General features: G+C 40.4%; 1 protein-coding gene across 2 annotated transcripts in view; it reads left to right on the top strand.

Annotated features, from left to right (window-relative positions):
• The first annotated feature begins 325 nt into the window (after nucleotides 1–325).
• The window catches only part of Dcc (DCC netrin 1 receptor), a 1,155,384-nt gene continuing 1,140,852 nt past the window's right edge, over nucleotides 326–14,857 (top strand). For both annotated transcript variants that reach the window (XM_016001609.3, XM_016001571.3), the window contains exon 1: nucleotides 326–1,188. In XM_016001609.3, the coding sequence (XP_015857095.1) occupies nucleotides 1,098–1,188 (91 nt within the window). In that variant the 5' untranslated portion in view covers nucleotides 326–1,097. The remainder of the gene's footprint in view (nucleotides 1,189–14,857) is intronic.

The following is a 14,857-nucleotide window of genomic DNA, read 5'->3' as shown; positions in this document are numbered from 1 at the left end:
GTGTGGGGTGTTTCTGGGTCTCCGTTTCCCACTTATAAAAGTGGGTTGCATTAGATATTTTTTTTCTCTAATGAAAATTTCTCTTTTAAATAATGCAGAAGACAAGAAAGAAAGTAAAAGCCTGGCCATTTGCCCTATCTGAAACACCCGCCTAGGTTTTACAGTCACATAAAATAATTTCCTGAATGCAGAAGATCAAATATGATTGCTGCAAAGCCTCCAGATGCTCATGATGTTCGCTGGCTCCATTGACAAAAGTGACTTCCCACGCTTTGCCCACAGAGGGCATCCCTGCGCATTGATATGTAGACCAAACGAACGCAGCTGCTGGAAGCCTCCTCCGTCCGCTCTTTTTTCCCCTAAGCTTCTCTAGGCCCCCGCCCCCCATCGCGTGGATTCTTTGCCTGATCCAGTTCGTTTCCCTCCGGTCTCCACATTTTCCCTTCCAACCCTCCACTCTCCGGATCAATGGATAGTAAGGTTCCAACTCTCAGCTCACACATCGCTGGCGGACACCCCAGTAACAAGTGAGAGCAGAGCGCTCCGCCCGGCACTCCCCCGCCTCTGTCCCCTACCCGGTTCCCCAGCTCTGAGAAGCCAAAGGAACAGCATCACCGGCGTGGATCTTTTTTCTCTCCAACTTTAACCAACCGACCTCAAGGAAGCAGCTTCAACGTTCTAACGCATGGCCAGCCACGGGATTGCTTTGCGTCTCCACTCTAGCCCTCCTGGATATTCCGTTCATTGATGCCTCACAAGCCCAGCGGAGAGCTATCTCCCCTTCTCTTGCACCCTCTGTTTCCTTGAGTTAGTTATCCAAGGTGTTATCGGGGTTCGGGAGCTCTTGGACCGAATGGAACTTTTTGCTGCCTCTTCTTGCTACTGATTGTGTCCCTGGACAAGGAAAAAGGCTTCGCAGGCAGAAGAGGCGCAGGGGAGGTGGAGAAAGAGGTGGAGGAAGAGGACGAGGAGGAGGAGGAGGAAGAAGCCGAAGGGGCTCGGCGCGGGTGTGTGCATGTGTGCATGCGTGTGTGAGTGCATGTGTGTGAGTGCCACCGCTGCCCAGGACCCCCGGCCCCGAAGGTGTTGGCTGAAATATGGAGAATAGTCTTGGATGTGTTTGGGTACCCAAGCTGGCTTTTGTACTCTTCGGAGCTTCCTTGCTCAGCGCGCATCTTCAAGTCAGTGGTAAGAGCTCCGTTCCTTTCTTCTCTACGCTCCCCCACCCCTTACCCCTTTCCTCTTCCAGTTTCATTTGGGGAGTAGAATTAGAGTGGAAGAGAAATAAGGTATTTGCTGCTTGCTCTGCCCACCGTTTCCTCGCAGATGATAAAAGACAGAAGACTTTTTCCCCCTGGGGGCGGAGGATGTTGGTGGGGTCGAGGGCATCCCTTCGCGTTTTTTTTCAATCTGGTGCTTCTCTCTTGCATCTTTGATTTTGCAAATACTTGTGTTGGTTTGGAGGACGGGCTGGTGAAAGTGATAGGGATGCTGTTGAAAGGAACTGGGTTGTATCCTCAGAGCCTCAAAAACCTAGGAAGAGGAGGTGGATGGGGGAACAGGAGCAAGCGGAGGATGACATCCAGGGAGCCTAGAGCACGTCTGTGCGGGATGTAGCTGCTAGGGATGTTTGTGTGAATACGTGCGACCCTGGGTTTGCATTTTTGTACTTGCTGATTGCTAATCAAGAAAGGAACAGAAGTGATACGCGTTTGGAGCACTTTGGATGAGTGTATAGCAGCAGTACGTACCTAGAGAAGGACAGAGCTGCCAGGAGGGATGTGTATTTGAAATTTTAACGGTGGGTGAATGTTGTTTGCTAGCTAAGTCTCCAAATATCTCCAAGACACAAACTCCAAATGATTGATATTCTGGGAAATAGGCCTCTTGGCCCGGGCACTTAGAAAGCGTAGTTTCTAATTAAAAAAAAAAAAATGGCAAAACTGTTCAGGGGACTAGATGGGGCTAAAGCAGGAGAAAGAAGAATCTGAAGGCTGCTCCCTGGATGCTGCAGTCTCCGAATGCGGAGCTGGGGCTTCTGTGGCCAAAGGAATAAAAACGAGCAAAGTGGTAAGATTTACTGGTTTTGCGGGACGCCACCACAAGTAGGTGGACACTGGGTTATAGAGAGCCGGTCTGCTGGGGAAAGACAGAACAGCTGCTGCCAGAGCATGCAAATCCCTCCGGAATCGACCTTTCCTCAGATCCCAAGACTGCCCCGGCTGGGGCCAGGAGTTGGACAGGAGCGCCCCAACCTGTGCCTTGGAAATTAACAGGGAATAAAATTAAATCACGGCAGCCAAGTCCCCAGCCTCCCTGGAGTCCTAAACTCCGGCTGTGGCTGTCTGGTCCCGGCTGCGGAGGGACCAAGGGTTGCGAATGCTTCGCGGTGGCAACGGATTCAGGCCGTGAAGCTAGCGCCAAGCCAGCTTCACCACTCGCCAGCAGGATTAACGCGAGCACACACGCTGGGCTTTCATCCTTCTGTAGGCAGCCGGAGCGAGCCAGCATGTGTGTGTGCGCGTGTGTGTATGTGTGTGAGCGTGTGCGGGTGCGTGCGTGCGTGAGTGTGTGTGTGTGTGTGTGTGTGTGTGCGCGTGTGTGTGTGTGCCTGTTTGCTGTGTGCACTCCTATGATGAGCACGCTTACCCGCACTCTCATCCCAGTTGCTCGCCCGCCCTCCCTCCTCCCTTTGGGCGGTCCCCTCCTCCCTGGCTCCTCTCTCCTAGAGCTTTGTCCTCCCGTAATTACTCCCTTTGAAGGTGGGAGGTAGGTGTGGGGAGGTAGCTGATAGTTTATCCTTGTAGTAGTGAAAAGTGCCTTTAAAAATCCCCTCCTTAAACCGCAAGTGCTCACCAGCGGAGCAAGCAGGACCTTCCTTGTGCTCAGAAGATCGACTCTTGCTCTCTGTGGCACTTTGGGAGCTACTGGAAAGAAAAGGGGAAGTTCAGAAATGTTCCCTGCTAAGCAGAAAGCCCATAGAATAGAGAGGGAGTGAAGGCCATGGCTGAAAATATTGAATTAAGTAAAGTGTGCAAAAATGGACAATGTTGTCAGTCACACAGTTTTAAAGCCATTCCCAAATGACTATTACCCGGTACAGATTGGTTCCAGATGAGTGGATATATCAGATAAGTTTTATTAATCCCTAATTAAATATCTCCTTCCTATCATTTAGTTTTTTGCTTATAGTTAGTCATGTATTTGCTACTGTTTTACTTCAATTCTCTTCTCAAAATGTTCTCTTCTTAGATGAATCTAAGTAAAAAAAAAAAAAAAGAACCTCAACAAAAATGCACATGTGTAAGGAAAATGCCAGTGGATAATGCTTGCTGATCTTTGTTCTAAACTTATCTACATTTCTAAGTACATTTGTGCTATTTGCAAATGAAGGTGATGTGACTTGTACAGGTCCCAGGAAACTGGGTGGTGCATTTTGAAGACCGTGCGAATTTAGCTCACTCCAGTCTTTGCTCATTTATCTGAATATTACCCTTTTCCTTAGCAGCAATTTTTGGGAGCATGCCAGAGAAGAAGCATAGTTCACTCTAAGAAAGGACCAGTAGGAGGTGCACTTAATAAGGCCAAATGTCTAGTTCACAGACATTGAAATTCCCACTCAGCAGAAGGTTTTTAAAGACTTTGTTGATTGGTAACAAAGGATTATGGAAACTAGCACAATAGCATCGGTCCTTCCCCTCTTTCTAGGCAAAATGTGGAACTTGTCGATTTGAATGAGATTATTTTGCCACAGCAAAAAGGGCATCCCTGAACAGTGTCTGTGTAGAGTGAGGACTTGCAGCTGAGAGAGGACAACAGTGCCTTTTTTGGTTTGCTCTTGTAGGACACCCTCTTCCTTTTTTGACGCGAGCCATGTGCAGAGGCACCAGGTAGAGTCCCAGAATTTTAGGTAAGATGGGAATTTCAGATGTTAATGAACCAAACAGGAGGCTTTGCCATTAATTATTTAACTATCAATGCATGTTTGTGTTACATTCGGTGAGAGTTTATGTACTCTAAACATAATGAAGTCAGGCTTGCTATTGGCTGTATCTACCCCCTTTTCACACTAACAAGCACAGCAGGCCATGTGCTCCTGGGCTTGCTGTGCTAAGGAAGGGGATGTCAGGGCCTGGGGTTGCCTGGGTAAGCAGGCCCTCCACTGTTCTGAGAGTGCTGCAGTATAAATCACCAGTGACCTGTCACAGTATCCATTTCCCACCCGGCAGCAGCTGCCCTCTGAGTTATGAAGCATGTGAAATGGCCAGCACATGTGTTATATGTGAATATATTAGGCTCAGTGCATTTGCTTTAATGCTCTTAACAGCAAGGCTGCTGTGAGGAGCTGATAGACAGTTTTGTTTTTGTTTTTGTTTTTTTCTGGGGAAAGATTTATAACGTGTGTGTGTGTGTGTGTGTGTGTGTGTGTGTGTGTGTGTGTTCCATTTATTCCCTGGTAAGTTAACCTTTCTGCAGACTTTCTTAGTTCATTGAGGAGGATGAGATTTCATCCTATCTAGTTCTTGAATGGAACACTGCCAGATGTCTCTTTGGAGTCTAGTCTAAACCAATAGGAATCGAGAGTTGGGGTGGTGATTCATTTGAAAAGGTGGGATAGTTTGTTACTGATGTTATTGCCTGTTTGTCTCTAGAATGAAGGAATGATACACCATCTAAGAGAATCCCAGGACAATTATCTCAAAAACATCTTTTATGAGAATGTTTCTCTCTTCTTGGCTTATGCTTCCTACTGTATGAATTTAGTGTTCTAGGCTTCTGCCTATGTATGTGAATTGTTCCTGATAAATTTCAAGCAACACACAGTAATGCCATATAATGTAGTATTATCTCTATCCTTGTCATACACACTGATTTAAATCCTGTCATCCTGGCCCTGTTTATCCTCACCGGCTCAGAATGTTTAAAGAAGTGCTGAAGTTTCTGAACTGACTCTTTCCATGAGAGACAATGCCCTAAGATGACATTTTTCAAGCAAATAGTCTTACAGTTTCTTTGGAGAATTTTACCATCTTAAACTATGTATGTGAAACTTCTTCCTCCAGGCTTTTCCCTGTCAGGATAATTAGTAAAGGAGATGGTTGTCATGAATCATTGTCATTAGTTAAAACACAATGGTACTTGCACAGAGAGCTGCTTCCCACAGCCCCCTGACTTCTTCTTCAAGTGTATAAATAAAGACCCTCATGATTTCACTAGGAGCACAGTGTTAGTCTGGATCCAGCTCTGCCTAGTTTCCACAGACCTGGCCTGGATTATCATCAGAAACTCATATCAAATCGGAAACATGTTGCTGTGTTTGGGTATTTGTTGCAAAAGTATCTTCTCAAATGATCCACTTTCGCCTATCTCTACTGATTGATCGATCATCTTTTAGATGAACTGTATACATAAATTTCAGAAAACCTTAGTGTTGCTTGGGTTAAAAGAATAATAACACAAACCCACTAAAGTTGCTTGATTAATTACTGATAAAATCATCAGATTATAGAAAAATATCATAATCTCTGAAATAGAGTTGGGAGTATGATGCACATTTAAAATTCATAAAATACAAATATGATGTTTCATTTTCTGCTATCTCTGTGTCATTATGACAATATAGAGAAGGTCTTGAGAGTTTCATGACCTTATTGAATCCTGACTTGGGATACCATTGATTCAGGGTTAGAACACACCAAATTCAATATTTGGACAATATCCCATGAAAATTTCAATGACCTACTATGGGCTGCTTGCTTCTCTCTTGGCTGTCCCTAGAGAATTCAGCTGTCCTCTCTACATAGTATGACATCAAGACCACCCTTCTTGATGCAACCCAGGAAAGCGTTTTTCATTAAGAAACCAAGTCCTTGTTCTGTAGGCATTCGACTTGAGGTGTTGTATTCCACTTTGAAAGACATGGGGATTTGTCTTAAGTATGAATTTAAAATTTTTTGGAGTGCTTCTTTCAGTGAAGAATGAATTGTACTCAAAAAGAGCTCAACAATACTGTTATATCAGCAGACTCACCTGTGGCCTCTTAGCCAGGATTAGCAGCATTCTAGAGTTCACAAACATTGAGAAAGGAGTGAGCCCTCTAGGGTAATGGTTGACACTAATATAGGCATATGATTTGGCCACAAAGTTGTTACTAGGTTGAGGTACAGAACTTTAATTTTTGTCAATATTTTCTCTTTTCAGAGTTCAGAGCATTTCTCACTGACCTTATAATGTCCATGACATTGCCCTGTCCCCATATATTTAAAATACTCCCCTTCAAATTAAGACCTCATATAGTGAATCTTCAATTCGCTCATGAGAAAGGATAAGCAATCGGATTGTTTTCCCTGTAGACCAATAAAAAATTCACAAGACAAAATTACACGTTGCATATGCCAAGTGAGCAACAGCAAAAAAATTAAAATAAAATGCAAATTATTATGCACCTTTATAATCACAGCACTCAGGTAAATTGCAGCACAATTTCACAGCACACATTTACGTCTCCCACATGAGTGTCATCTCCCTCACTGTGCATTTCTCAGGTTCAGCACTCTACTAACATAAAGAGGTACAGGTTGGCTGATTTATGATCAAAATTACTATAGAGCTCTAAAGTTCTTTGACAGATTTAGCCTGAGGTTTAAAAATCCCCTTTAACACAAATCTTAAGTAAAAATATTTTCCTTGATAGTTCAGAAATGTTTCAACTTTGTACTGTGGTGTGATTTAGAAATATGTAATAATGTGTATGATTGAACATACTTCTATTTTCATTATGGATGGTAATTTGCCAATGGTCATATGAGCCTATATTGCTTCTATGAACAGTTTTAAACAACCATAGTGTGTATAGCTTTCATTTCTTGGGGGGAAAGTCCAGCACAGAATCACACAAATCATTTCATATTTATCGATCATATGTCTCAAGTACACTGTTACGGCATGGCTTGAGTGGGAGATTTCTCTTTTCTGCTAAATTTCTGGAGCCCAATACCCATTACTCATTTATACTTTTAAAATTATATATATATATATATATATATATATATATATATATATGCTTAATTTCATAAAACTAAATTCTGTAGCTTTTTGTTGATTCTTTGGGAATTTTACATATGCACCCCAATCTCACTCCTCTCCCAGTCTCTCCATATCTGCTCCTTATTCTTGTAGTGCCCCCCCCAGGAAAGTTAAAAAAGAATAAAAATAAGATAAAAGTAAACAATAATAAAAAAGGAAAAAAAAAACATTTCTATCCTCTGTCTTTCCCACCTCTCCATCACTTCTTCATTCATGTTAGGGGTGTTGGGAGCCGCTGTGTATCATGCAGTATACCCTTTTGTCCAAACAGCATTACTTGCAAATGTTCAGTGTGCAATGAGTTGTAGTCAGGTTCAAGGCCTCTGGCTTTGGTACACCATCAAAACTGGACTCCCACCGACATTCTTCTCCAATATCTTACTCTTGTGCTGAGTCATGAAGATTCTGCGGCTATGAGGTCCCGTCAAACACTCCAGCAGATCAGAGATGGGATAGATGTTGCGGTGTGCCAACTTCAAGCCATGGGTGTGTGCCTGAGTGGCAGTTGAGTTGGTAGGTCCAGGTTGATCAGAAAACTCCTCTCAGGTGAGGGGCAGAGCCCTCTCTCCCAGGTCTATGGTGGTGGCTGGGCTAGCTTTCTCAAGTGTGTGTGTGTGTGGGGGGGGGAGCTCGCCTATTAGGGTTGGGGCCAAATGTGTAGGCTAGGTTGGCCTCAAATTTATGATCCTCCTGCCTCTGGCTCCTTTCCTTCACCATATCTTATCAGCATGTAGCGCCATAACTGGAGCTGGAGCTTCTTCTGGCTGCCATTTATACATCATTTTCTGATCATTTGTTGCAATTTAGAAGTTTCTTCTTTGTGTTCTGCAGTTGGCATTTTCCTTAGGCCACCAGCCAGCTCCCAAATAAACTATAGAGACTTACTATTAATTATGAATGCTAGGCCTTAGCTTAGACTTGCCCCACTAGCTCTTTTAACTTAATCTAACCTGTTTCTATTCACCTATGTTTTGCCTCAGGGCTTTTTACCTTTCTTTCATTCTGTCTGTCCTGCTTTGCTGTTTCCTCTGTGTCTGGCTGGCTGATCCCCTGTGCCCCCCTGTCATCTCATTTTCTTTCTTCTCTGAGCCTAAATTCCTCCTACAACTTACTCTCCCTGCCCAGAAGTCCCACCTACACTTCCTCCCTCATTATTGGCCATTCGGCTTTTTATTAGACCAATCAGGTACCTTAGGCAGGCGAGGTAAAACAGCAACACATCTTTACATAGTTAAACTAATATTCCACGAAAGTTTTCTTTTACACATGGGTCTTAAAAGAAGGCAATTCTCCAAACTGTCTAGTACAAACATGTTTTGTTGAACTAGCTGGTTCTTTATAATGTTTTTTAATAAAAATATCACCTCATTGATTTGTGGCCTAATAAAGATTAATATAATTTTATACTAGGTTATCTAAAATGTTCTTAAATCTATTATATTTTCATAGGAGTATAAAATAATCAGATGTGATGATATAAATGTTACTAACTTAGACCATTTGCTTTAATAGGTGAAGTTTTTTGTTAAGTCACAATATTTTTAGATTTCACCAATAGAATTTTAGAAAAAAATATCCACTCAAGTGCCTTTTAAGATATTGAATGCAATTTAACCTGTTTGTCATATATTCAAGTCATCACTATGATACAGTTTTTACATTACAGGGATTATTTCTGATAACCTGAAGATAGAGCATTGCTTTTTCTAAAATTTAGGACACAAGTTTCTTTCTTTCTTTCTTTCTTTTTTTTTTTTTTGGTTTTTTTTTGGGTTTTTTTTTTTTTTTTTTTTTGGTTATTTGAGACAGGGTTTCTCTGTGCAGCTTTGTGCCTTTCCTGGATCTCGCTCTGTAGACCAGGCTGGCCTCGAACTCACAAAGATCTGCCTGCCTCTGCAACCTGTGTGCTGGGATTAAAGGCTTGTGCCATTACTGCCTGGCTGGACACAAGTTTCTAGTTGTTACATATTTAAAAAAATGATTCTGGATTCAGAAAGCATCGTTTCTTTACACTGTTATGTCCATTTGAATCTCCTCTCTGTCCTTGTTTTCTATTTTATTTTACTCAGTTTTATGGAGACTGTCTTTCATGAAAGAAAGGAGACTCTAAATTGGGGCCTGAGTCCCTTGTTAAAGGAAAGAGCCCTAATGTATTTAATTAATGGGTTTGTGGTGTTTCTGAAATCTGATATATTAATTTGGATGCCATTTGTTCTTCATGAAACATAATTTTCCTTGTTAATGAAGGTGTGGATTAGAGAAATGCTAGTGAATTCCTAGTTTCAACATCATGTAACTTACTTACATTATGAACTGCATATATATGTAGTATCTGGTATAATTAATAATAATACTAAAGATAATAACAATAATTTAAAAAAGCATTTACCCAATGACAGCTTTCTGTTTTTTTGTGTTAATTAGTCCTTGCATTTTGTAACATTGCCACAAATGCATCTTTCTTTAACACAAGGAAATGTATTTTTTTCTGATTTGTTTTATGGAAAAACATTAAATATCTGAGACTCCTTTGTATGTGAATATAGCTACACTCAATCACTCTAGTGTATAGTATTCCATGACATTAGTTGATTATAACTTGCCTAAGCTATTGTTGATAGACTTTTTTGAACTCCAATTTTTCTGTTGCCTGTCTTTATGATTTAAGCATCTTTCTAGACATTATCCAGTAAAAATTAGCACCATTTCCAGGTGTCCAAGTAGCTATAGAAGTTCTGAGTAATGTAAAAGACATTTTTATACTAAGTGGCTATGGCATACCAACACTTATTATAGCTCCACAGCAGGAACATATGAAAATTTTCTTTGTTTCCTGTCTCCACCAACACTTGGTATTTTCATTTGCTTAATTTGCCTTCATCTGGTGGATGTGAATTAACATCTCATTATGAGTTTAATTTGCATTTCCCTGATTGCTAATAAAACTGCACATTTTTTCTCATAAATTGGTTGGCCATTTGTGGTTGCAGCAAGAGACTTCTATGATTCTGTTTCTCCAACTGAACATCCTTTTTATTTTAGTAATTTTATTGGTATTTATTCTGTTTTCCTTACTAATCAAACTTTTGATTTTAGATATAGATATCATCAGTGGTCTAACTTTTGGGAAGTTGTTACCTTATGTTACACCAAGTTTATCTTACCCCAGGCACTTGTTAAGCACTTTCCCAAAATGCACATTAAATTCATCTAGAAAAAATGGCCTTAGTCACTTTAAGATTATTTATTGTAATGAGAAACCCTTTTTGCTCATGATGTCTGTATAGACATCAGTTTACAGGGAAACATAGTTCTGAGGCACTAGGCTTAATTTCAGACACACTAGGACTCTCCTGAATCTAATGTAACCAAAGGAAGAATGAATTACAGTCCTAATGGTAGATACCAAATCTTAGTGAAAATGCATCCTAACCAGGCCATTTGACCTTGAATATGTTTCGAATATACTAAAATGTGTAAGCCAAAAATCATTGTCAAATTTACAGTGTATAATATTGTTGGATTCAGACAGCCTGTGATTGAAGAAATATATGCCTCCAACTTTTATATATGCTCTTAATTTATTCCACTTGGTCTCATCAGGCAGGCTAACAAAGGTCTCTGGGTTAAATAACTCATTTGGGTATGCTGGAAGTGGCCTCTCTAGTGGGTTGTCTTCTGTGCTGACTCAGAGATGTGAGCCAAGGCTGAGACATCTAAGCAAGCCTTTGCATTGAGAGTCCTCCACCCATTGTTCCCCTATCTTTGCTCAGCCTCATGGGATCTCAGAAGAATATAAATTAGAGGGAAAATCTGCAAAGCTTTCCCTTTCATGTCTAATGTCTGGGCAGAGCTGTTCCCTGCAGGACAATTTCTAGTTATTTTCTCCCTGGTTTGAAACATCTCAAGGGATAGTTTGTTGACGACTTCTCCTGGGAAACATTTCCCCAACACAACAGTTTTTTGCTGTTGGAAATTTACTTTGTAATTCATCTTAAGTAATGCTGTTCCAAATATTCTTCTTTACACCTGTGCCATGGAGCCAGGGTTCTTGCTTTCCTTTTGCAAGGACATTGCCTTTTCTATGGTCTAGAAGAAGGCTAAATAATTTTAGCTCTCAATTGTTTATGTTTTCTGGAGTCATCTTTATTTAATCTAACTCTAGCGATTTTATTCACTTAATTTTTCCTCTTATCCCTCCAGAAGCTCAATTATGTTTACATTTTTTTCTGAACTCCCTCTAGTTTATTTAGCTATTTCTAGTAATCAAAGGCCTCAAATTTAATGTGGTTTTCTAGATAAGATTTCCCAAGTAATGCATTGAAAAATATAAGCTCATCATACTTTTTTTCCATGTTATAGCTAGGGATATGTGTTTTGTCTTCTAAAAGTTGTGTTCTCACTTTTCAGGTAGTTCTCTCAATGCCCAGGATAATTGTTGAGCTTTGATAAGATCAAATGAGATCAAATCTTTAAATCAAGATCATCATTATGGATATTTAACAGGGGTTATGATGTGCTAAATGGGATGTTTTAATGTATTTATCTTTTATGAGTCTGTCTTTAAGTCAACGAGACAGGCACATACATAGATGAGTGAGTGACACATAAGGCAGAACAAAGTGCTCATTGAGAAAAAGTACAAACAAAGGGGAGAGACTGAAAAAATGTCAACTATAATGTTTACACATTCTACCATTAATATGCTAATACTAGCAAGGTGGGCTGACAAAGCTAATTCTCTTGTCCCTGTATTCTTAGAATTCCTAGAGTGATTGAGGTTTTCTTTATGTGTGTGTTTCTTGTTTTGTTTGAAGCATTGGGGTGTAAATAGTTGTCAATCATATTTAAACGAAGCTAGATGCAATGTCACATGGGTATCTATAGCCCAAGAATTTAGGGAGTGATGGTTGGAAGACTATCAGTATGAGATAGAGCACCTTGGACTATAAAGTGAGTTCACAACTAGCTTGAGCTACAAAGCAAAGTCCTGTCTCAAAACAAAACAAAACAAAACAAAACAAAACAAAACAAAACAAAACAACAGCAACAAAAAACCCCAAACAATAAAAATAAGACAAAATAGGGTAAAATGAAAGGAAATACAATATAAATAAGCTAAGACGTAGATGTGGGGAGAATGAAGTTCATCACGGTTTTTCTTGCAGATTGTGGCAAATGCTCTATAAACACGTTAGCACACTCCCATGTCTCCTCTACATTTATTGAATGCTCTAGGCACATTCTTGTTTAGGTGGTGGTGACAGTGGGAGCACATTTGGATTAGCAACAGACCTAGCCACAATTGCATTGCTCTATTGTGATGCAGCATTGAAGACAGTGAAAGCATCCAGAGAGCAGATTAAAAATACATGGGGATGGGGCAGGGGCAGGGGCGGGGCATTCTGAGAAAATTGTGGTTGAGCTGGCAATGGAGGAATAAATTAGTAAGTTAAGGAGAGGGCATTTGATAAGGAGCAGAGGGAGAAAACCAGCAAAAAAAAAAAAAAAACAAAAACAAAAACAAAACCAATCAGTGTATCATGCTTCAGGAAAGGACTGTATGGTAATAATTTAGATGAGGATGCAAAGTGTTCTCGGTCCTCTCCCAACAGATTTCCATACTCAGGGAACTGGTAGAATCTGTTGAAATAAGATCCTATCAAGGAGCATTCTTGAATATTTTCACATTATTTAAAATATAGGTAAATAGTAGCTGACCTAAGCTTCCCCCTAGCTATTTTCTCCATCTCCCTTTACCTCTAGCTCATGTCCATTCCTTTATGTGTGGCACAGGAATACTGTCTGCCAGGGCTCCAAAAGCTACCACATTGGCTGGGATCCAAAGTGGGCAACCGCAACTGGAGAACAGAATACCTACCCGACAAAAATGATAACAGATATTGAGTCCAAGGAACATTTCAAGTATCATAATATGTAGGTGAATTGCATAAAAATCTCTTGCCCTAATTCATCAGTCTGTTATAAATTTATAAGCCAGTCTCTCCTACTGTGGACCATTGGATTTTATTGATAGAAATAGCATAGTTAAGCAGAAACAGTTTTAGAAAATATGGAGAGCTAGAAAAAAGTAAATGTTTATTAATGAGCATGTTCAGGAGGCCAGTTCCACTGGGCAGAGAGAGGGAATGGGATTTCACCTCTCTGTGCTACTGGCATTGGCATGGGGGCATTTCTTCTTTGGGTAGCCTCCTGAAAACTATATTTTTAATTTCTCTCATGAAGTAAAGTGAAAAAGTGAGCCTTAAGCTTTGTTTAAAATTATAGATGGTTTTTATTCCAGTATGTTGCATTCCACCACATTTTCTCTACGTTGCTGTTTCTTCAAATATTGTTACATGTTCTCTGTGCTTTAATCTACAGCTCATCAAGAAGCCAGTGGCTTGCAACTGAATCATATTACTGTATCCAATAGTAGTTGTGCCACTGAGTCAGTTTATACCTACAGGGTCTGGCTCTGTGGTCTTTGGCCATGAAGACAGAGCAGACACAATCTAGAATGCACACACACACACACACACACACACACACACACACATAGAAAACCAGGTGATGGGTTTGATTGAAGCATGTCAACACCCCCCTCTATTAAATGGACAGAAAATCAACCTATATGTTCCAACTCTAAATCAGTGATAAGAATCACTCCAGTTGTTAAATATATAGAGTATGTATTTCAATTCACTATTTCATAAATAGAATTTATTGTTAATATGATATTAATTTGAGCTATATTAAGTGTATCTAGTACTGGTCAAATGTATTTGCCTATAACACATTGCTGTGGATTCTACATTTAAATTATTAATTTAATAACATTAATTTAAACAATCCTTAATTACTACCTCTTCCTATTTTAGTTACATGCATTTTCTTCAGACTGATTGATCTAACTACATAGTACGAATGCCCAGAAGTTAAGTCTTGCTTTGTTAGCAAAAGGTTCAAGGTAGAATATGTCCCTGAGGTCTTTGCTCTGGAGAAGCACATCTCTTCGTGATTCTTCATCAGTTTTAAGGCTCTCTTCATACTAGTTAATTCAGAATCTCTGGTAGCTACTCAAGTCTAACTATTTGCTTTTATCTTCAGATGACTGTGATACACAGCCACTGTACTGGTTCTCATTGTCTAATGGCATTACAGCAGCTATTTGAGGTGTTGTCCACAGAACAGAAATATATAGACTCATTAGAAATTCAGAAAGCCTAGCCATTGCCTGAGCTTGCTCCTTTGGAGTGAAAGAAGATTTAGAGCCATGTACCTAGGAGAAGGAGACCTTCCCAGTCTTCACAACCATAACTGGTCAACTGGGGCGGGAGGGCTCCAGCCACATGAATTCAGACTTATCTTGCACCATCTTTGGGTGGCCTAGCTTTAAGTTTTACAATGGCAAACTGCCCAACTGCCCACACATCTAAGAGGCTTCTAGCTTGTTGTTTGCTGCCTCAGTATCTCTCAGACGTCATGATATGCTTCATTTTCCTTGAGATAGAAACTCCTTTGGAAATCAAACTGCCTTCCTCATCTTTTTCTCAAGAAGATGACACACTTCAAAAAGGATCTGCTAATTTTCATTTCCCATCTCTCCTTCCAGCCACTCTCTTCCTTCTTGAAAACACTGTGATTCAGGGGGAAAGGGAGGCACATAAAAGGGATGCCAGAATCATTTCCACTCTGTGTCCTTCAGGTCAGTTCTGAAAGAACACACCTGCTAAAAGTGAGCCCCTGGTTGAAGGGACCCCAAACTGAA

This window comes from Peromyscus maniculatus, chromosome 19 (genome assembly GCF_049852395.1).
Source record: "Peromyscus maniculatus bairdii isolate BWxNUB_F1_BW_parent chromosome 19, HU_Pman_BW_mat_3.1, whole genome shotgun sequence".
Lineage (NCBI taxonomy): Eukaryota > Metazoa > Chordata > Mammalia > Rodentia > Cricetidae > Peromyscus > Peromyscus maniculatus.
The sequence above is the reverse complement of the archived record's forward strand: the minus strand, read 5'-3'. Positions and strand labels throughout refer to the sequence as shown.